The 23,514-nt window shown below is 40.1% G+C and overlaps 1 protein-coding gene across 5 annotated transcripts in view; it reads right to left on the bottom strand.

The window, feature by feature from the left end:
- The window catches only part of LOC129862904 (G protein pathway suppressor 2-like), a 32,375-nt gene extending 13,020 nt beyond the window's left edge, over positions 1-19,355 (bottom strand). The window contains exons 1-13 of one of the 5 annotated variants that reach the window (XM_055934997.1): positions 19,215-19,354; positions 17,004-17,121; positions 16,057-16,166; positions 15,853-15,965; positions 15,492-15,571; positions 15,269-15,348; positions 14,800-14,977; positions 14,409-14,492; positions 14,143-14,219; positions 13,828-13,923; positions 13,444-13,527; positions 9,679-9,749; positions 4,218-4,305 (exon numbers count right to left, since the gene is read on the bottom strand). In XM_055934997.1, the coding sequence (XP_055790972.1) occupies positions 9,720-9,749; positions 13,444-13,527; positions 13,828-13,923; positions 14,143-14,219; positions 14,409-14,492; positions 14,800-14,977; positions 15,269-15,348; positions 15,492-15,571; positions 15,853-15,965; positions 16,057-16,166; positions 17,004-17,097 (1,026 nt within the window). In that variant the 5' untranslated portion in view covers positions 17,098-17,121; positions 19,215-19,354 and the 3' untranslated portion in view covers positions 4,218-4,305; positions 9,679-9,719. The other 4 variants (XM_055934993.1, XM_055934995.1, XM_055934994.1 and 1 more) reach the window with 4 other exon arrangements.
- Between the last annotated feature and the right edge of the window lie 4,159 nt (positions 19,356-23,514).

Below are 23,514 nucleotides of genomic sequence, written 5' to 3'. Positions count from 1 at the left end.
GCTTGGACCAAGAAACACAAGCAATGGACATTAGAATGATGGAAATTTGTCCTTTGGTCTGATGAGTCCATATTAGATGTTTGGTTCCAACCGCTGTGTCTTTGTGAGATGCAGAGTAGGTGAATGGATGATATCTGCATGTGTGGTTCCCACTGTGAAGCATGGAGGAGGAGGTGTGTGGGTGTGATTTGCTGATGATAATGCCTGTGATTTATTTAGAATTCAAGGCACAATTAACCAGCATGGCTACCACAGCATTCTGCAGTGATACGCCATCCCATGTGTTTTGCGCTTAGTGGGACTATCATTTGTTTTCAACAGGCTGTGTTAGGGCTATTTGACCAAGAAGCAGAGTGATGGTGGGCTGCATCAGATGACGTGGCCTCCACAATCACCCAACCTCAACCCAATTGAGATGGTTTGGGATGAGTTCGACCACAGAGTGTTGGAAAAGCAGCCAACAAGTGCTCAGCATATGTGGGAACTCCTTCAAGAAAAAGCATTCCTTATGAAACTGGTTGAGAGAATGCCAAGAGTGTGCAAAGCTGTCATCTAGGCAAATGGTGGCTACTTTGAAGAAGTAAAAATATAAAATCTATTTTGATTTGTTTAACACTTTTTTGGTTACTACATGATTAAATGTGTTATTTCATAGTTTTGATGTTCTTCACTATTATTCTACAATGTAGAAAATAGTAAAAATGAAGAAAAACCCTTGCATGAGTAGGTGTCCAAAATTTTGACTGGTACTGTATATATTGTTAGTTTTTACCCTGTTATTTAGAACCTGACAGACAACTATGAAAAGCTCAAACCAAGTTTATTCACCCAATGGGTCAGACAGCTGAACAGACAAATACATGTTTCCCCCAGCATAAGTAAACATACCCCAATTTAGTTGAAGTCTCCTCCTTCTCTCTAAACATTACATCTTCAGGTCTAGGTAGGAAGTTAAGTGATGCGGGCAATAAACGGTTCCTTCTCCCTTAATGTGACCTGACCTCAGCCCCCATTCCTCACTAAACCACATCTATCCACCTTATCAGTGCCTGCCAACATGTGATTGTCTTTCCTTTACCCAATACATTCCAAGCTTAATTGCCTCCACCATATACATCCCTCCTACAGATAACCATTAACTTCTGGTGTAGAAGTCAGACTATGGCACTCATTTCCATAAGATGCCTGATAATTTACAATATTTCAAGTTTAGGACTCAGAACCCATCAATATGTAGATATAGGCCTATCGTAAATGCGTTTTATTGTAGCGTCATCTTAATTGCAAAAATAACTACAAATATACAACTTTAAAGGGATACTTCGGGATTTTGGCAATGATAGTAGATACACAAGGACTTCCAGTCATTGCTCTAACACTAGTTAGCGTTGGCTCACAAAACGACCTCCAACTTTATTCATAATGGACACAGAAAGTATCCAGAAGTTCATCTGACTCTGGGGAAAGGACCTTGTTGCCAAAATCTTGAAGGATCCCTTTATTAAGCTACAAAGTCATTTGATAGTGGTAATGAGCTGTCCATTGTTCTGCACAGCAATTGATCAAACAGGACCATGTTCCAAAAACAAGTGGTTCTGAACTTGTGTCAATATTACACAGGTAAGCGAACAGTTACAGAGATCAGGAATGTAAACAGGCTCTATAGACCTTAATATCTATATGAGTGAGTATCTATACCACCCCCATCTATACCACCCCCTGTTATGTTGGGTACCTACTGACCAACAAAGATGACAATGACATGTATTATAAACAAAAAGGTTTAAGGAAATACAGGCAGACAAAACAGCTCACTCAATCAAGTCTGATAGTGTTTAATATTTTTAAAAAGCTTAAAAGGTAGTGGAATAAGGGAATTTCTTAGTGTGGGGTGGGAAGAATGAAATTCATTACCTTGTATGTGGTACAAATCACATTATTGTGGGAGCACCTCTAAGAGCGTAAATTAGGCTGTTTGAGGAGGTTTGAATCCTATGCAACCTGCCTACAAGTTGTTGGAAGTACAATAGACCAGCCAATAGACCAACATAGCTACTGTAGGAGGTCAAAGCTATGTGCTGGAAAACCTTGCTAGGGCCGAGGTAAAACACGCATTGTGGTGCTCATGTGAATTTTCTTAATTTTTCAGCTTCAGACCAATGCCTACTTCTCACTTAAAATGTAGTTGTTTTTTCCCCCAAATATAATTTAGCAAAATGTTTCTGATTTTTATTCATTGACCATTTTTAGTATTATTTTATGAATTTAATTACTTTTTTGTTGTTGAATTGTCGAGAGGTGAACCTGCAAGTAAGCATTTCATGGCACTTATCATTCGTATATATGACTAATAAACAAACTTGAACTTGATCATTGGTAACCAATTATATTGTTTAAAAAATTCAGAAGTAGAAAGCAACCGTTTTTTGTAAATCTAATGGAACGCCCTCAAAGACCCCGTTATCTGTGAGGAAAATGTATAAAGAACATTCGCCAATAGCCACATGATGGAATGACAAATATAGTAAAAAAGAAAAGAGTTGACTTAAAAAGGAAGAATCGATCTACCCCTAACAACAGCCCTGCACCCCCCACAGCAACCAGGCCAAGCCTCCCCTATTTCTCCTTCACCCAAATCCAGACAGCTGATGTTCTAAAAGAGCTGCAAAATCTGGACCCCTACAAATCAGTCGGGATAGACAATCTAACGAGAGACCGGATCCTGGAGTCACTCATTGTTGTGCAGTATGCGCCATGGGTGATCTAATTACTAAATGTTTGCTAGGAAGATATCTTATAACTATTAGGTTAACTGTCTAAAATGTGCATTTGGTTTGCTAATTTAGTAGCGTGCCACAAACTGTGAGTAGCATTTTTGATTTACTTGTGTAGTTTAGGTCAGAAACTGAAATTTTTTGCAATGCGCTCGTTAGCAACTAGTTAGCATTCTCTATGGGATTTTACCTGTACTTGTTAGCATTGCTAATCTTCGGATTACATAGTATCAGTGGGGTTTAAAAACAATGCCGGTATTACAGAATATTCTGGTATGGTACAAGGTCGGCATGAAGGTATGACAATCTGTATACGGCCCAAGTTTATATACAAGAACAAAAAGGAAAAACCTGAATATAACACTCCCACTACAAAAGCAGCTATACATAATTCACAAATCGATACAACACACAGAGAACTATCCTGGTGCTTTCAACTCTAAGAAAGCCAACTCACTGATTCATTCAAACAAAACACTGGTTTCAGTTTCATCCGTCCTGTAGCAATTTGAAGAGTAAAATCCAGAAGGAAACAGGTGTCGCAACCAAAAACCTATAGGCTATAATTTGATATCCATCTCGACCAACTCTTACATTCTGTTAAGTTGAAAATGAAAAATGACGAGTCACTGAAGAGACCAGGTCATCTTATCTTATTGTTTTCGCACTCTCCCTTGCCACCTTACCACTAAAAAGTGCAGTCAACTTCCGACGCGCTTCTCTCCCACAGACTGGCACATATTCAAGACTCTTCAGTATTTGTTTATGCTTTACATCTTGTGAATGACCTCTGTAAAATTAAATGTTTCTATTCCAAGCCCTAATCGCAAATTTCTCTTTCGTTTTTACAAAGATTTAACACATTAACTTCCCTCCCACATGTATCTTGTCACATGTTCCCATGTAACACATCATACGCTTCCGCATTAAAAAAAAAAAACATTCCATGTTTAGTTTTCAAGTACAATTTAATGAAATTCAGTTGGAAACAACTTTTTAATTTAAAAAGTTTAGGAAAATATGGCTTCCATAAATATGTTTGTGAATGGAAGAGGAATGTTCTTCCTTGCAAATGATCATTTTCTCCATGGACCTTGAGAAGGGTTTACATTGAATCATTTAAAATTAGTTAAGATTAAAATAAGAGTATTTTAAGAGGCTTTTATTATCACTACAAAGTGAGGAGCACAGAGCATTTAAGATTGGTTTAATTTGGTAATACATCAACAATGTAAACAGCACCATTGTTCTGAATATACAAATGTCATGATTGATTCTACTGAAATACTGATATAGGGGAGAAAAGAAACATGCTTATATGTACTGACAGTACAGTCTTTTGGCAGAAGAAACTACATCAATGTACTATGTCAGCAGTTGTAGACAAAACTGTGTGGAGAATGATGCCCTTCAGTAATTGCTGGTGGTGGGTGTGGCTAGTTTACTTGTTGTGGTAGAACCTCTGTCCTGATTGGCTGTGGGAGAGGTAGGCATGCCGTGGGGCGGGTTGAGGAGAGCTCTGAAACGTTGTCTGTAAAATTGAAACAAAAGAGCATGAACAAATAATTTGGAAACAACATACTATAGAAGTAGAATCTAGTTTTCTAAGTATCACTTCCAACTATACATGAGAATATATAATATGAGAATATACTTGAGTCAGTCAAATCAAAAATAGGGTGCCTCTAGCCCAGGGTTATTCAATTACTGCAGGGGGTCCACAAAAATATATAAAATAAGTGGAAAAAAATATTTTGTTTATTTCAATATTTTAATGAATATTCCTAGCAACAGCAGACTAAACCGATTTTGATTTACATACCATACAGTAGAAAAGGGGGATATCTTCATATTTATTTCTCAACTCCTAATATTGAGCAAATTACACTCACTGGAGCTAATTACAGTCACTGGAGTATCTGACAAAGGCTTTGATAAAGCACCCGCGAGTACCAGTCGTGGCAGGTGACACTGACTGCTGGTAAGCTTTCTTGACTTGGACATTAATTTTTGCCAAACCATTGTTAACCTTGGTTTAACCAGCTGCTGTTGGCAAACATGTTGTTTGGAGTAGGGCACAATTATCGTATAATAGTCATCATAAATCGCTTATTTGAGAAGGGGGGATTAAACTTTATATTCAAGTAGCTATAGTTTACGCAATATCAGTTTTTCATTTTTACATGAAGAGGGTAAAGTTGGATCTGCCCGTTTAAGTATTACTATCTGTTTTTAAGACAGGGGTGTGAATACGGTGTTCTATTCATTAGGTATGTCGTAGTTTGTTGTGGGCGAAATTACGAGATTGTTATATTACTGTTAATGCATCAAATGGTTGTTTTATGGAGTATAATAGGGTTTTTAAAACACTCATCTGTATGTGGTCTTCCAAGTTGGGCCTCTGGGGGCTTAATGCCGACAGTGGATTTACCGTGCCTTTAGCGATAAGACCTAAAGACCGCATTCCATAGCATGAGTTGGTGTTTGTGTGCCGGGCGGTACCAGGGTGGAGATGGCTCGCGTATGGATATGCCATTTGCGGGCTACCAAAAGTCTAGTTCCGTGGTAATGGGTTGATCACAGTAGGACTGGTGAGGTTAATGTATTGAACGAGGAACTAGAGTGCAGGTGACGCCTTGCGAGGGCATCTGGCTTGGTGAAGTTCAAATTATAACGTAATGTTTTGATAAATGAGAAACAGGTATGCCCTAAGGTTACTATTGTTAGAGGCTATTGTGTGTTTTGTTTTGGAAACAGTAATTAGGCAATATTTTGATAATGGTATGGTATGTTCATATAGACAGGGATTGAAATCTAAAAACAGAGCTAACCGGTTTTCCTAGTCTGTGTCATTCACCTCTGTTCTGTGAATGTGATAGGAGTGTACGTGAGGGTAGAAATAAGTGTTAATCTTACATTTGGATAATAAGATATAGAAATTTGCTAAATAAGATGACTTGAAAATTGGATAAGTCTTGATATAACGTTATCTTGGGGTTCCGTCCATCATAGAATATCAAGAGTGGTATTGAGAGAGGGATGTTATTTTAGACAGTAGCAGCAAGTCTATAGTTTCTGGGAGGCTAGACTTTGCCGTGATTTCTGGGAAGCTAGAGAACCATCTAGGATTCCATGACCGGGTAGGGCAGTGTCCGGGAAACTTCTGTTTTTTTTCACTGGGAGAACGTTTGCTGATCCAATGGATTGGTTGATGTGAGTACCTAAGAATTTCTAACATTCTATATTGATTCTGTGAAGATATGAAAATATGATGAATTGTATGCGTGTATAATGGATTACTAGAGATTTGATGAAGTAATGATGGAACTAAACAATAATAATATGCTAACTCGCGCACCCAGACGTAGACGTACGTCAGAGTTGGGAAAATAGACACATTTTATGAGTTGGTCCCTTTGATGGATCATTTGATGAAGATGAGTTTTAAGCATTATTAAACTGTCTACAAAGTCAGGGCAATTGTCTCAGAAACTGGATTGGATTGTGTCCACTTTTGGTTAACTTTCCCTAACGATGTAGCTATGAAACGCTGATGGGGTTTTCTCCGTCCAAGTACTACATTTAAAATAAAACTGCCCATATTGCCTGAAAATGTGTTATTTTTTTGTAGTCTAAGAGAAGTTGCATTAATTATCGTATAAACCCTTTTCACATAGAGTTAGAGTGAATTAACTTCTTGAGAATTCAGGGGGTGCTGTTTTCGCATTAGCATAATTTGCTCTACAGATTAAACTGCCTCTTATTCAATTATTGCTCTTACTATATGCATATAATTAATACCATTGGATAGAAAACAATCTATAGTTTCTAAAACCGTTTAAATTTTGTCTCTGAGTGAAACAGAAGTCATTTGACAGCACTTTCCCTGACCAAGAAGAAGAATGCAAGATGTGTATGCTCGCTTCAACGCTCTGCCTATATATGGTCACGCCACCTATGACCCGAAACACACTTCATTCGTCTTCCTCTGGGTGTCAAGAGGACGTCAGAGGATACATTTTTTGTTTATCTTGTACTGACGTGAAATAAGACCTATTTCTTTGGCGTGACCGACAACTTCCGGTTCTCTGAATCGCGCGATTTGGAGGTGCGATTGTCTACTGTTTTGCTGCCGTTACGGATGAAAACTATCTCCGTCTCGAAGTTTGTTTGATACATGTGACCATATCATCGTAATGTATGTTTTTTCAATATAGTTTAATCAGATTATTTGAATTTTTTCGGGAGTTTTGCCGTGTTCCGTTCTGTGACTTTTTTTACTTTGGACAGATCCGTGCCAGTCGACCAGTACCTATGCTAAATGAAGAGGGAAAGTTGCCATTATGAATGGATTGAACGACTCATCAGGACTAAGGACACCTTGATCAACATTCTGATGAAAGATCAGCAATAGTAAGACCCAATTTACGATGTTATTTCATATATCTGTCGCGCATGTGAACTGGTCGTGGGCGCCATGCTGGTTGTGGCTGGCGTGGCTATGCTAATTTAGCGCTACATTTTGTTTTCGCTATAAAACATTTAATAAATCTGAAATATTGTTTGGATTCACCAGATGTTGGGCTTTCAATATCTGTACGCTGTGTATTTTTCTGAAATGTTTTAAGATAAGTAATTAGTTATATGACGTTGGTCTCTGTAATTGTTCTGGCTGCGTCGGCACTATTTCAGATTGCAGCTGCAATGTAGAACTGTGATTTATACCTGAAAAATGCACATTTTTCAAAAAAAAACTATGCTATACCATAAATATGTTATCAGACTGTCATCTTATGAAGTTGTTTCTTGGTTAGTGGCTATATATATATTTTTATTTAGTCGAATTAGTGATAGCTATTGACGCAGGAAAAAACTGTTGGAGTAAAAAAATTGTGTTTAGCTAATAGATTTACATATTGTGTCTTCCCTGTAAAACATTTTAAAAATCTGAAATGGTGGCTTTATTCACAAGATCTGTATCTTTCATTAGGTGTCTTGGACTTGTGATTTAATGATATTTAGATGCTACTATTTAATTGTGACGCTATGCTAGCGATGCTAATCAGTGTGGGGGGGGTGGGGGGGTGCTCCCGGATCCGGGGTAGAGGCTCGTTAGAGGTTAATGTGGCAAATCAACGTAACTTACAACGTAGCACAAAGCCTAACTTAGGGTTTTCCGTCAAACTAATTATCATTACGGAGCGAATGTGATGTAATGAAGTCATTTAAATATGTCGCATGAGAAAATAAAATCCACTTTTATTACAAGGCGCACGATCTGGTTTTACATCAGTGGATGTCGATTTAATTTGTTTGACTGCTATGATGGTAAACAAATCCCTTTTGCGCATGTGAAAATCTCTGCGGAGAAACACTTGGAGGACCTTTCATGCCATTTCTGGTAATTGTGTCTTTATTATGTGCCAAGATGTTAACTTCTTCAGGCTAGGGGGCAGTGTTCGGAAGTTTGGATGAATGAGGTGCCCAAAGTAAACTGCCTGTTACTCAGTCCCAGAAGCTAGGATATGCATAGAATTGGTAGTATTGGATAGAAAACTCTAGTTTCCAAAACTGTAACAGAACTGATATGGCAGGCGAAATCCCGAGGACAAAACAGCTCAATCCTGATTACTATGGCTGTCAATGGGAATATAAAAGGAAGACCTCCCCGATTGCAGTTCCTAGGGCTTCCACTAGATGTCAACAGTCTTTAGAAAGAGTTTTAGGCTTGTTTTTTGAAAAATTAACTAGAATTTGTAGTTTTAGTAAGGGCTCCCATTTTGGCTGTAGTGTTTGTTGTACGTTCCGGTGAGGGCGCGTACTTCGTTATTTATCTCCGGTATTCTCAGTCTTAAATGTTGTTTATTTACATATTAGGGTACCTGAGGATTGATTAGGAATGTTGTTTGATATGTTTGGAAGAAGTTTATTGGTAACTTACGGGATTCATTTGTATGCATTTTGAACGAGGGAAACCGGTGGATTACTGAGTCAAGCGCGCCAATGAAACAAACTTTATGGGGATATAAAGAAGGACTTTATTGAAAAAAAGGACCATTTGTTATGTAGCTGGGACCCTTGTGATTGCCACCAGATGAAGATCTTCAAAGGTAAGTGATTTATTTTATCGCTATTTCTGACTTTCGTGACGCCTCTGCTTGGTTGGAAATGTATGTAATGCTTTTGTGTGCTGGGCGCTGTCCTCAGATAATCGCATGGTGTGCTTTCGCCATAAAGCCTTTTTGAAATCTGACAAAGCGGCTGGATAAACAAGAAGTTAAGCTTTTAAATGATATATGGCACTTGTATTTTCATGAATGTTTAATAGATTGTTTTTGTAATTTCAATTTCGCGCTCCGCAATTTCACCGCATGTTGTCGAGGTGAGACGCTAGTGTCCCAATGATCCGTAAGAAGTTAAGACTACAAATCATTTTAATTGGATTATTTGCAGGATTTACTTCATCATTTCAATAGCAAGGAGGCCTGCAAACCTGACTCAGTTACACCAGCCCTGTCAGGAGGAATGGTCCAACATTCACCCAACTTAGTGGGAAGCTTGTGGAAGGCTACCCGAAATGCTTGACCCAAGATAAACAATTTAAAGGCAATGCTACCAAATACACTCAATTAGTAAATAAACTGCTGACCCAATGGGAATGTGATGAAAGAAATAAAAGCTGAAATAAATAATTCTCTCTACTATTATTCTGAGATTTCACATTCTTAAAATAGTGGTGATCCTAACTGACCTAAGACAGGGAATTTCTACTAGGATTAAATGTCAGGAATTGTGAAAATCTGAGTTTAAATACATTTGGCTAAGGTGTATGTAAACTTCCGACTAACTGTATATGAAGGAGTGTATTGTTGTGTTGTTTGTTCTGTTTTGATACAAATCTCACCAGATTGGGTCTGCTGGATTGTTGGGATTTCTCCCGATGGGTTAGAGGTCTAACTTCCCGATCCTGTGGCTCTGCGATGAGGGGAGCATAAGCCAATTTGAAAAAATAGTTTCAACAAAATGTGTTGTTATTCTCTGACAAGTTTAAAAATTTGTATTAAGAATAATTGGTGAAAGTAATAGTTTGTCATATAATCAATGCTTGTCTGGATTTCCTGAATCAGAAATGAACTGAACTAAACTGTTGTTCTGATCTGTCTTCTCTTGATGCATGGCAGGGATAATTTGTCCTAGAACGGTGTGAACCCCCTCTAACCGGCTGAAGAAGAGCGACAAAGGCGTTCAATGCGGCCCTGTCTGCACCATTTCTATCAAAAGACCGGAGTCCGAGCCAGCAACCGGTGCCTTTTCTCTCAGGAGTGTGACAGGAGTCCACATGGAGTAAGCATGGGGAGAGATCTGTTCCAAAGCTGGTCTTATGTTGCTGGTATACTGGTTGACAAATGGACAAGACATAATGGGTGGTGAAGGTGGTGGCGGCCCAGGTGAGATATTGAAATTGGGACATCATGGGCCATCCAGTTTGAACTGTAAAGCTATCTGGGAGAAGACAATGAAGAGACGCCAGAAGAAGGGGGGGGGGGGGGGGGGGTGTTGGTCAACAGTGCCCATAATTGATTTAGACTTGTCCTAAAATGGTTTATTTTGGGGTATCAGGTTGATTGAGGTCTACACACTGCTAAATGTATAGTCATTTAGATTAACAATGCATTTAGATACAGATCTGTAATAATAATTATGATAATTACCCTATAATTATAGTATTAAGTTATACTGCATGTTAATATACATGTACATTCTGCCAATGTTGATGTGTGTTAAATTGAGGGTTTTAACTTTGAGTGATAGGACAAATGTCAATCAACGAGCAATGTCATTCTAAATTTGGGTTGGATAATTGGGTTTTGATTACGATTTGGAAACTGAATGATTTTTAAAACCGACTGATTGAGATTAGTATGTTAATAACTACGAGTGAAGAAATGAATGTATTATGGATCGTTTGTTTTGATTGTTGTGTACTAGCATGCCCGGATCCTGAGACTGAAAGTGTCCCTAAACTAGTTGATCTATAGGTGTTGCCTTATAAATAGTGGAATCATGTTGCTTGTCATGGGTCATGTTCATTAGGCACCAACGCAACACATTTGACTTAAACCGGGATTCACTACCAGGATTGGTCCAACAAGATATGCTAATTTTAGTTTTCTGAGATGGAAATAGTTATTTCCACTATGCTGACCAAGGGAAGTATGCTCAGTATCAACATGATGTTTTGTTTCGTACTCATAAAAAAGGTACTCTGATTTAGATTGCTGATCATTTCTTAACAATATTCATGTTTATATCATTCCCAATGAAGGATCATTTTATGTCAAGGTTAAAAGGCTCAATGAACCAATTTACAATAGTATTTTACCTTTATTTAACTAGGCAAGTCAGTTAAGAACAAATTCTTATTTTCAATGACGGCCTAGGAACAGTGGGTTAACTGCCTTGTTCAGGAGCAGAATACTAGTGCAAGGAAGTTTTTTTCTATATGTTTTTAGTTAAAAGTTGTTTGATGATCTATTTGTTTTCTACGTGTGAATTAATATTTTAAAACCATGTCATTTACTTTTAGGTTGAGAAAAATTACAAGATGATGTTATAATACTGTTAATGCATCAAATGGTTGTTTTATGGAGTAGAATAGGGTTTTTAGAACACTCATCTGTGCGTGGTCTTGAGTTGGGCCTCTGGGGGCTTAATGCCGACAGTGGATTTACCATGCCTTTGGTGATAAAGCCTAAAAACCGCATTCCATAGCATGAGTTGGTGTTTGTGTGCCGGGAGGTACCAGGGTGAGGATGGATAACGATGAGGGGAACCTTCTTTTGGGGGCCAGACCCTGGTTTCCACACAATGAAAAGTCTTTACAGGAGATACTGTCTGCTGTGAATTATTAGTATCTTTCATACAAATCCTAACCTTGTTACCCATTCCATGCATCTGTTTGTCATGAACATTCAGGAGGATGTACTTTGCTATAAAATGCTGTGGCTCAAATCCGCTCGTTGGGCTCTCAACGAATCATCTAGGGTGGTTCGTTGACCAGCTTCATTATGAATCGATGTTAATAAGTTTTGAATAAAGTAACATCCTGATTGGTGATTGACCTCGTCTCTCCTCATTATTGATTAGTATTTCCACGACAAGTTGTATTCATTAGGTATGTCTTTCAAAGATGCAATACAATTTTATTTATTTTTTACAAAAATGACTAGCTGTGTTTGAATACTCATACTAACCGCATTAACCATACTATTTATGACGGGAATTGAGTACAAGGTATGCTTATAGGTCATAGTATAGATATAGTTAGTAGGCCAAAAGTTCTAGGACGTCGTACTACATTTGTCAAAGTATGAAGTACACACGCAGAGGACACTATTTCCGCACTTTCGGGCCCTTTCCTTATGAACAACATAGCGTACCATTACAGTAGTATGTACTGGTATGTTCTTAGCTAGCTTCCTAACGTTAGTTGGCTACTTATACATCAAACTTGCCAGTATATTAACCATAGGCTAACTAACTAACCAACGTTATTGACTTCATTATTCCCGTCATTCTTAGCTTACTAAATGGTATAGTCATTGCGCGTGCTGTTGCGCGTTCACAATGGACATTCGGGTGCTTTTGTAAATTCGCTCTGGCTATCTACTCCAATTTTAGAAAACTCTCATCTGAGTGTACCAGACAGTGCAGAATAATGAATTTACGAGCGCTCAACACTCCTTGAATATGGCCGGTGTCAGTAAACGTAGGCAAAAAAGCATAATTAAATTGTTGCCAGCAGCACAGTCACAGCCACAAACGCTCTGGATAACATGAAAACTAACCAGAGCCTAACCAGCTCTGCTAGGGCGAGTGAAATATTCAGAATGGTCTCATTTGTGTCTGGAAGTAGCTAGCCAACGTTAGCTTGGGTGCTTGACTGCCTTTGTAAGGTCAGAACACTCAAATCAACCCGACTCCTCGGCCCGAGCGTCCAGTGAGAGCGAACCGCTCTGAATTTACGAACTGACAATCTGAGAACGTTCTGAGTTTACGAGCGCACTCTGACACTCCAGATTGAATTTAAGAACACACCCGAAGTCGTAAAATGTCTAACTAGTCATTTGTTATGCTAACTAGCTAGCAACAGCATCAACTTCCGGGAGACATGCAAAGAGCTAGTACGCTAAACTGAAAGCATACTGTTCGTTTACAGTATACTAAAATTAACTAATAGTACATAGTATACTGTATGGGTATTCGAACACAGCTAGCCCCAGCTTGGAGTTAACTTTCTAACTAATAGGCTATATTAGAGATTACACTTCTCCAATTATAATGTGGGGAGATCAAAATAATGAAAAGCTATTGACCAAATCTATTCATTTTAACATGTTGATTACTTGTCCTTGCCAGTATTCACAAGACAAGCAATGGGTCACCGGTTTGCCTGGGCAAGAAAAGGTTGAAGACCCCTGCTTTAGTCTAAAATAGTGATGAACACTCTAAACCATATTATTACACAACTGGGGTTGATTTTCATGACGTATTCATTGCATTTCGTCGAGGCCATTATCATTGGCCATTTGATCTATCCGGCAGCACCAAGGCTGTATATAAGGGGTTGGGCTGCTAAGATGTGGGTGATGTCTGATAGGATACTCACTGGGTGAGCCTGCTGTGGAGGTGTTCCATGGGTAAAGCTTCCCGGAGAGGCTGGACGGGGGGGATGGGCATACGGCAAGCCAGACTATTCACACAGAACAGGAGGCGCAGGAAAAGAAGACATGAGGTTATGAATTAACAAAGCTGACTGACTTCGTAACCCTGTGGTGTGTTTCATACCATAGAAGGAAGAGAGCAATGCATAAAGCAGGGTTGTGTTCATTAGGCACAAAACTGAAAAAAGGTGGAGTGAAATGGAGAGGTACTAACTGAACACTTCCAATAAGAAACACTTATTTTGGTTTTTAAATTGCAAAACGTTTTGCTGTGTGCCCTAATGAACATGACCCAGGGTAGGTGGGTATAGAGGGTGGGTGGGCTTTACCTTTGCAGCAGGGATTTGCACTGCAAGGGAGGGGGTAGGCAGAAGGCCTGCAGCACAGGCATGAAGAGTCTGAGGGTGCATGGGCCGTAGAGTACTCTGAAGCCACCACAAAAACACAGCAGAAAAAGATTGAAAGGCCAGTTACGTGTGAGTTAACCACAGACGACCCGCTCACAAACTGAAATACAGCACACTGCTTGTGATCAACCTCTTAAATGCATTGTTTAAACCCTATGGTTTATAAACACTGTTATATAACCATATCATCCTGTGCCATGCTATTTTGCCAGTCTATATGGGGCCCAATGAACTTACAGAGTCAGTGAAACCAGACTGTTGATTAGCATGTTCAAGCTGCTTCTGTAGAGGGATCCCAGCACTGGGGATTAATCCTGGGGACAAAAAAAAGATAAAATGGTGAACAGAGAAAAATTGAGTGAAGCGCGAGAGTAGTAAAGTCCGCACACCCATCCCAGTGTCCTTACACATAAACCTTACATGAAACATGCCACAATCCCCAAGTGTGAGGCCTGCAACAACCTATAGACATTATTAGACACAGAAACACGGATGTAAGGTACCTGGCTGAGAGGTAAAGTGGCTGTGTACAGCGTAGCCCTGCTGCTGGTGAGGCAGGTACTGCATGGCCTGGAACGCTGAGGCACCTGTACGGGGATGGGGGGGGGCATTAAGGAGCAGTTTATGAATGAAGCACGCACACAGACAGCATACGCAATAAGCTTCTCATTCTCATAATGACCACAACATGGTCACCTTGGAAAAAACAACACAGACTGCTCCCATATCTGTTTGTCAAACATGTTTGGCTTAACAATGACCACAGGAATTGGCAAACCAGAACAAAAAGATCTGGGACCAAGCTACCAGATACACATTATTAGTATGCTTTCAATGTCACATAGACAACACGTCTCTCAAATAACAATTACATTGAAAATCCAAAGCGGTTACCTCTGAGCTGCGAGCTGGTGGCGTAGCTGACAGGGACATGTTGGCTGGTGGCGAAGGGAGAGGAGTGCTGTGCCTGGGTGAGCTGGCCGTAGGGACCATGGGCTGCCTGGCTGGCTGAATACTGCCCATGCTCGGAGCCCACGGAGCTCATCCCTGGCTGGCTCTGGTAGTGACGCCCCTGTCAAGTAACATACAGGACCCGTTTTCACACACATTCAATGCACTATAAGTCACCTTGGACAAAAGGGTCTGCTAAATTCCATATACTATTAGTAGATTACATTCAGGCCAAACCTAAATTAAGTATAGAACATGTTATAAAATCAGGGCATATTGGGTCCCCATTCGTCAGACCTCAAGCCGCTGAAGTCCTAATTATAATCAACAGGAACACGTGCCTGCTGCATACACCGAGGGGCTTGAGGTCAAATACTGGCAACCCGAGTATTTATGAAATCTGCTCACTCACAGGAAGGACAGGGGACTGGAAGAGCTGTTTACTGCGTTCTCCAAGCAGAGCAGCAGAACGGCCATGACTCACTTGACCTGCTGATCATTGATATAGAGAGGAGGGTAACATGGAGAGAAAGATACACAGAGGGAGAGAGCGAGGCTGGTAATGTGCATAGTACAACTAACAGTATGTGTGTATAGACAATTACGCTTGTATTACATCAATCAGTGCGAATTACCTTGCATGCTGAGCAGATGTTGTCCTGAGTGGATAGCCATGCTGGGCTGGTACGTAGCAGATGTCAGGGTTGTCATGTCACTACAAGAAAACATTGGGGAAAGAAAGTAAGATCTTGTCCATAACCACAATGTTAATGCTAGTTTATCAGCAAACAGGACTGACTTTCATATCAAAAGCCAATAACATACGTAGGTTGCTGGGGAATGTGTTAGCCTGGTGGTCGCAGATCTGTATGTGCTGTATGTTTGTGCTTTCAACAACAACCATAGATGTTTGCAAAACAATCCCTGCAGATCTGGGACCACCAGGCTAGGGATAAGTGATTTTTTTAAGACCTCCAGAGCCGGTAAAGCCTTTACCTCTGTTCTTTCCTCCGTCTCTTCTCCTCCTCATGGAGCACTTTCTTCAACTGGAGGAAGAGCTGGTGTTTCTCCTCTTGTAGCCCCTGTAGCTTCGCCCCCATCTTCATGATCTAAGGGAGAGAGAGAGGGACAAAAAGAAAGAGGAGTTAAGTAAGAGGAACCGAAAGAGAGAGTGAGGCACTAAAGAGCTCAATAACTCACCTGCTCTTTCGTCTCATCTAAAGACATTCTCTCCTCCACCTCTTTCTTTCTCTTCCTTTCTTCCTCCTCCTTCTGCTTCTGCTCCATCATTTTGTCTACTTCTTCTTCCTCTGTGACACAAGGTTGGGTGAGAGGGTTACAGAACAGGAAAGGGGGATACCCAGTGTTACGGATACAAGTATTATGTGTGTATCCTGTGTGTTTCTTTTCTCTCCTTCTCCCCTACTCCCCTACAGGTGACAATCATCATTCCCCAATCAGTCATCAATTAGGCGCTAATCAGAAGACACCTGCTCCTTTTCCCTTACCCAATCATAGTCCCTTTCCCTTGGTTTAAAAACCCTGTCAGTTGTGTTCTCTAGAGCTCAATCTCTCTGTCAATGCCATATGGCTGTAGATCAATTGTGTGGTTTGCAACTACATGTCACTTTGTTCCTACCTGTGAGTATTGTTATGGTGTTTGAGTGTTTCTTTGATAGTGGGAAAAGGGGGTAACCAGACAGACCACCCACTGAATTTGTGGTTAGTTAGCTGTTGTTGAAATAGGCTAGTCTAACTTAGGGGTGTTTTTGGATGGTTATTGTTTCATTCCTTGGGTCCCCCCCATTACCGTGTGTTTACTAATAAACCCTGAGTTTGATGGTAGATTTAAGTGTCGTGGTTATTTGTTCTCACTTACGTTTTCACTATTATAATTTGCGTGAATTGTGTTACGGGTCCCACTACCATCCCCCCCAGATTGTCGGGCCAAAGGGATTAGTAACACCTAGTCAGTTGTACAACTGAATGCATTCAACTGAAATGTGTCTTCCGCATTTAACCCAACCCCTCTGAATACGGGGAACAGTGGGTTAACTGCCTTGCCCAGGAGTTGATTTCAGTGTGTGTTACCTGCAACTTTGAGTTTGCAAACTACCAGTGTCATTGGGTAGAGGGTTCTTTCTTACCTTGTCTCTTGCGGTCTCGCTCTCGCATGATGTGCTTGTGCAGGGCGCGTGCCATGGCATTAGACAGTTTGGGCCTCTCTAGTAGAGCAGGCATGATGGTAGGAATTGGTGGGGCCAGCTAAGAACAGACAACAGAATCACCACTGACATTGTATGTTTACATCCATTTACCTACCGCAGTCCTTCATTAATCAAACAACAATACATGACTCAATCATGCTGTCATGATAAAGTCTTTAATAATTAGATCACAAAAGCCGAAATGGAGCGAGAGCTTGGAACTACAAGGTTCTATCTGCAAAAACATGATTGATGATCGGCTATGAAAAGCCAACTGAAAATTATCCATGATTTATTTGACCATGCTTGTCACTTATGAACATCTTGGCATAGTTCTGTTATAATCTCCACCCGGCACAGCCAGAAGAGGACTGGTCACCCGTCATAGCCTTGTTTCTTCCTAGGTTTTGGCCTTTCTAGGGAGTTTTTCCTAGCCACCGTGTTTCTTCACCTGCATTCTAGCTGTTTGGGGTTTTAGGCTGGGTCTCTGTACAGCACTTCGAGATATTAGCTGATGTATGAAGGGCTATATAAAATAAACTTGATTGAGATAATTGGCTTTAACGTTCTGAACCATCTTTGGTTTCAACAGTTTATGCAATTTTTTATACTGTATTATTTTGAACTTAACATTAATTAGGGGTATTTAGAGTACTATTCAAAGGTCAAACATTGAACAGAATAAGGCTGTCAACTACATTTTGACAAATGCTGATACAACTTTAAAGTCCCAAACTATAACCTACATTATAATAATATATTCAGTTAGCTAGCTATGTCCAGAGCCAGCTAAAATATGGCTGACTAGCTCAAATGTCAGTAACTACACTGAAAATGCGGTGATATGTGAACACTTCCATACAGTAGTGTAAATAATAGTGCAGAGAACTTAAACAACCTTTTACTTGGCGATACTTCATTTCCCAACTTGGAAGACAACACATCTTCTATATTTCCGTGTCTAGTAACAGGGGGTTTGAATTTAGAAAATGCTTGGTTATTCAATAAAATGGTTTCGCTCCAAGAAGTAATCCAACAATGAATACGCCACCATCTTGTCTATTTAAAATCTTCTCTCATCGATTAAGACAGGTGGGTTGACCACCCCAAAGTGCTGCATGTCATCACACTAACCTGTCTCGATCAACGATAAGATTTGAATTAGACAAGATGGCTGCGTACACATTGTTGGATTACTAAATGGAGCAAAATATTTATTTAATAGTATTTTCTCAATTCAAACGTACTCCCTGCAACTAGACAAATTTAGAAGACGTGTTGTCTTCCAAGTCAGGCATTTAGGTAGCTGAGGAACACTCAACTCTGTTCTCTTATATCCAGGCAGAGTTGAGTAGTGATGACTGGTCGCGCGATTTACTTGCAACGACTCACCATCTGTCGGTAACGTCACTTGTTAAAATGTCAAATTCTGAAAACGCTTACCTGTACCGCTATGTTTGTCCTGTACAACTGCGGTCCTTCCGCGGGGTGCTGGAATTAATACTTTAAAAGAAACGTATCGCATAGGACCGAGTTTTTCCTAATTTGTGTTAACTGGAGACGTGGCGGCATTCAACGTTCGCTACAAACTGAGATTCAATTGGCACAAGCGCATACGCGCTAAGGAAAGCGTGGTGGTTGTACAAGATACGTGTTTATTAAAAGTGTGAATTTCATCACCCCACGGAAGGACTGCAGTAATAACATAGGCCTACCTGTACCGCTTTCCTAAGAGTTATCACAAAATCATGATCACATCCTCGATCTACCCTATTTAAGTCTAATAATGACAAACTATGACGTTAGTCAATAATACATTAGTCTAAATTGTATCGCTAGTTAGCTGCCACTGTCTAACAACCCGTTAGAAATATTACGCGTTAACTAGCTGGATATGTTACCTTATAGGTAATCTCACACTAGCAGTTTAGCATTAACTAGCAATATTGATTTGAAAAGTCAGTGATCTGTCTACTTTTAAATAGCATACGCCAAGGCTGACTCTATAGTGAGCTAGCTAAACACATTTGCAAAGCAAATCCCGATTTAGCATCAATAATTCAACGACAGTTTAGCTAGCTAGCTAAACTACAAATACTCGCATATCTAGCAGTCTTGCAATACAATTGCGTGGAATCTCTCAAAACGCACTTTTTCCTTGTCAGAAAATATGTCTTTGTTCGGCTGGTTTGCAGGTAAAAAATGTTATAAAAGCCCAATGTTGACACTAGTTGGGTGTGTTCACTAGGAACCCAAACTGAACAAACCGGAAAGGGGTCTTCTTCTATGGTATTGTAGCGGTCTGCAAACATGACCCCTTCTTCTTTGCGGTTTAACTGCGGTTAGCATCCAATATGTTGCATGGCCGCCACCTACTAGACTGGAGTACAACTCCCTTATACTTTGCTATAAAAAATAAATAAATACCCTCCCATCTCTAACACTACACGCACAAAAAAAATATATAAATAAATACAGTTAAAATTACACCACCCTACTCCACTTTAAATATATTTAGTCCTACCTCATGCCAACAACTTGAAAGGATGGGACATCACCACAGGCTCGTACAGGATAACGTTATATATCCTAACATCACTTTGTCTAGCAAAGACTCAACATCAAAACTCAAAAGAACAGACAATGACTCTTCTGTTTCACTACTCTGCCACCCTGTCTGCGTCGCACCAAACGACGAGCATCACAAACACTGCGGGAATCTTCCACTTCAGTTGGTTAACTTTAACATTTACTGCTACCCCAGTTATCACTCCTTTCAATGGCGCCCTATTTCCTGAGAGCGAAACAATTCACATTTCTTGCCCCCATTCGTTTATTGCGGAGCGCATTCTCCCTCTGACCAGCAGAAACACAAACAATTATCATAAGACCACTTCTGGATACCTTCACCGATTCCACAGCACTCAACTCTGTTTTCACCCACCCTGAAACCACAAATGGATCAGCCAAAAGGCAAGGGTCCACTTTTTCCAAAAGCTTTACTCCTACTGTCACAGACTCATCTTTATCCTGACCCTCGGTACAAGCCTCCACCACACCTACAACCTCTGATAATTCACCCTCATTCACTTCCTCTTCAGCTAACTCTGCTTACACTTTCTACCATTCTTCTTTAACAAACCATCTCTTTCTTCCGCCATTTTTAACCAACTCAAGCTCACCCTCTTCCTCCCTCTCTCTTAAACCTCCACTGCCTCTCTTTTTCCCTCCATTCCTCCTACGTATTCCAAGTAAACGTCTCCTTATGATAATACTGCACTTCTCCTGACATACATCTTGTTCTTGCCTTCTCAAGGGACGCCATTTAAACCGGCTGCCACAATCTCCATACAATCAGCACGAACCCCTTGTGATGTAGCGCTCAACAGTGTATGCCATTTATAATGCAGCTGCTTCATCTTGATGTTATTCTTTATCAAAAGCTACCGCAACAGTTTTCAATTTCAAACAAACGCGCTCTCCGTCTTTCTTCTCCAACGTGCTCCTTCAATGTCCAAAACACTCCCGACTTGGTGTATGCCAACTACTGTATGGGGTGAAAACTGTAACTTTAACGCAGGGGAAAAAACATACTCATATTATCCCCATCAAAATTAAGAAAAAACAAACTGTCAGTTTCAAATGTCTTCTCAGATCCCTACACAGGCTCCGGGGCCTGAGACGGGGGGAGCATCTCCCGACAGTATCCCCTGCAATGTTTCAGACGTGTCCTGAAGATGCAATAACCTTTTGGCCACTTTCACAATGTTATCCAGTTTCTCCAATGTTTTTATTCGTTTGTCCTGTACAATTAATCACCTGTGCAATAAACGCAACAAAATCCACCTTCTTCACCATTAGTATTTCAGGATATTTTATCTGATAAACGACATCAATACACCACTGCCAGAGCTTCATCTCTACTCTCTCAAACAATTTTCATTGCCTCTGCGTAGGAAACTTGCTCGACAGCCCTGGATCCTCGCTACTTTGACCTCCTACACCCTAACAGGGCATTTAGGGAATTCTGGAACATGATTCCCATCACAGTTGAAGCATCCCCAGACTCTTCAACACTGAGGTCTCCCAAATCAACATCCTTATTCATGAATCGTACCAACCAGAAACTACTTAACGTTTCCAGATTTTGCTTTTTTTTTTAGCTCATTTCTTTATTACGGTCGTCCAGTCATTCTTACCAACTTCATTCGTGCAAAACACAATCAATGCATATGAATATTAAATATCACAATACCATGAAGCCCACAAAACCATAAAGCCCACCAATATGGAGCCTCCCTGGAGGGACCTTCCTGAGTTTGTCCAATAGAAACTCTAGTTTTCCGTTTGGGAGTAAACGGCTTCCGTTATAAAACGTTTTGCAAATGTTTGCTGCGGTCGTCCTCTAATGAATACACCCCTGATACTGTTGGGTGTGAGGTTGGTTAGCTTATGAATGTTGCCAAATTCAACAAAAAAGCAGAGCAAATTTGACAATTCCAGAGCCAGAAATCAGCATGTTGTAGTCTTTTGTAGCTAAAGCCAGATATACTTTTGAAGAGATAGGAATAAATTGTAACTTGGAATCGTATTAACGTCCATTGTGTACATTGCCCGTGCGTTAACAATGGGCTATGCAGTGCATTCTCTGTAGAATCCCACAAGAAGTGAATAGGAGTCAATTGGGCGCTAGCTCAAAAACCCAGCATGAAATACATAAAACGAAGCTCAACATTACAAATATTTTCATAGATTTTAGATAATTAACATGTTCTAAATATCGTATAGGTTTTAAATTGTGTCATTGCAAAATAGGCATGTTTCTCAACTCATACCCAGGGATGTAGTGCTGTCGGAGTGTGGAAGAGCAGCGCTCCCTCACCCTTTTCAATTTGAGAATGCGCAGAGCTGGTAAAACTATTTCTGGGAAAGGTATTATCAAAACTTCAAAATAAATTAAATTACCACAAATTCCATGAAAATATTAAAATGAATCCCCCCAGAAATGTCCAGTAACTTGCAGGTGCCTTGGTGGAAGAGTGGGATAATATCTCGCAGCAAGAACTGGCAAATCTGGTGCAGTCCATGAGGAGGAGATGCACTGCAGTACTTAATGCAGCTGGTGGGCCACACCAGATACTGACTGTTACTTTAAATTTGAAAAATGAGCGTGATTTTTCAAAAGTAGTCAGGTGTCCTCCGAATAGTTCCTGCGCGCGCGAGAGAAGCTCTCCATTTTCCTTTGCTCTCTTAATAATGAATAGGTTATGGTCTGGTTGAAATATTATCGATTATGTTTGTTAAAAACAACCTGAGGATTGATTATAAAAAAACATTTGACATGTTTCTACGACCATTACGGATACTTTTTGGAATTTGTCGAACGGAACAAGGCTTTGGTTTTCTGAACATAACGCGCAACCCAAATGGCGTTTTTTTGTGATTAAAAGTCATATTTATCGAACAAAAAGAACATTTGTTGTGTAACTGGGAGTCTCGTGAGTGCAAACATCCGAAGATTATCTAAGGTAAGCAATTAATTGTATTGCTTTTCTGACTTTCGTGACCATACTAATTTGGGGCTAGCTGTTGTAGCATTGATTGCTACACTCACAAAAGCTTGGATTTCTTTCACTGTAAAGTATATTTTCAAAATCTGACACGATAGGTGGATTAACAACAAGCTAAGCTGTGTTTTGGTATATTTCACTTGTGATTGCATGATTATAAATATTTTTGCATTTGGCGCCCTGCAATTCTAGCGGTTGTTTAGGAAAATTATCCCATAAAAGGGATCCGTAGCGCAGAGAAGTTAAACAATATTTCCAGCTCTCTCCCTTTCAATAACCACTCGGCATGAAAGTGAAAAATGTAATGCTCTGATCCAGTGGAAACGTCATAAAATACCTGATTACTTTTTATCTCTTTCACAAATAGCCTACAGCTGTGTCTGTCCCAAGCTCACTGAGGGCCCAGAATATTTTATACAATGTTTCAAGTTTGCTAGCATGAGTTTCTTAAAGGCGATAGTTGGGACAATATTTTAGTTTTCTAATGTTTTCTAGTTTTTGATGATGCTTTGCATCAGTAAGTAGCCACGCCCAAGTGAGCTCAAAGAGCATGTCAGCATGATGGGAACATTACCAGAGTGTATAAAGGATGAGTTGAGAATGAACCTACCAGACCAGAAAAGCATGGAGCTTTAGCTACATGTGGGAAATTGTTGAAACGTTGAACCAACACGAGGTGAAGAAGATAACCTCACCTACGAGACCAGAAAAGCGTGGAGCGTTAGCTACATGTGGGAAATGGTTGAAACGTTGAACCAACACAATATGAGACCGTGGTCCACATTGAAATGGTTAGAAACTCTGAAACTCTCAACACAAAGTGAAGAAAATAAACTTACCCGACCAGGACACCGCCAGTCTGCAGCTGGGCGTGTAAAGTG

This window comes from Salvelinus fontinalis, chromosome 9, assembly GCF_029448725.1.
Source record: "Salvelinus fontinalis isolate EN_2023a chromosome 9, ASM2944872v1, whole genome shotgun sequence".
NCBI classification, from domain to species: Eukaryota; Metazoa; Chordata; class Actinopteri; order Salmoniformes; family Salmonidae; genus Salvelinus; species Salvelinus fontinalis.
This window is presented reverse-complemented; position numbering and strand designations above follow the sequence as displayed.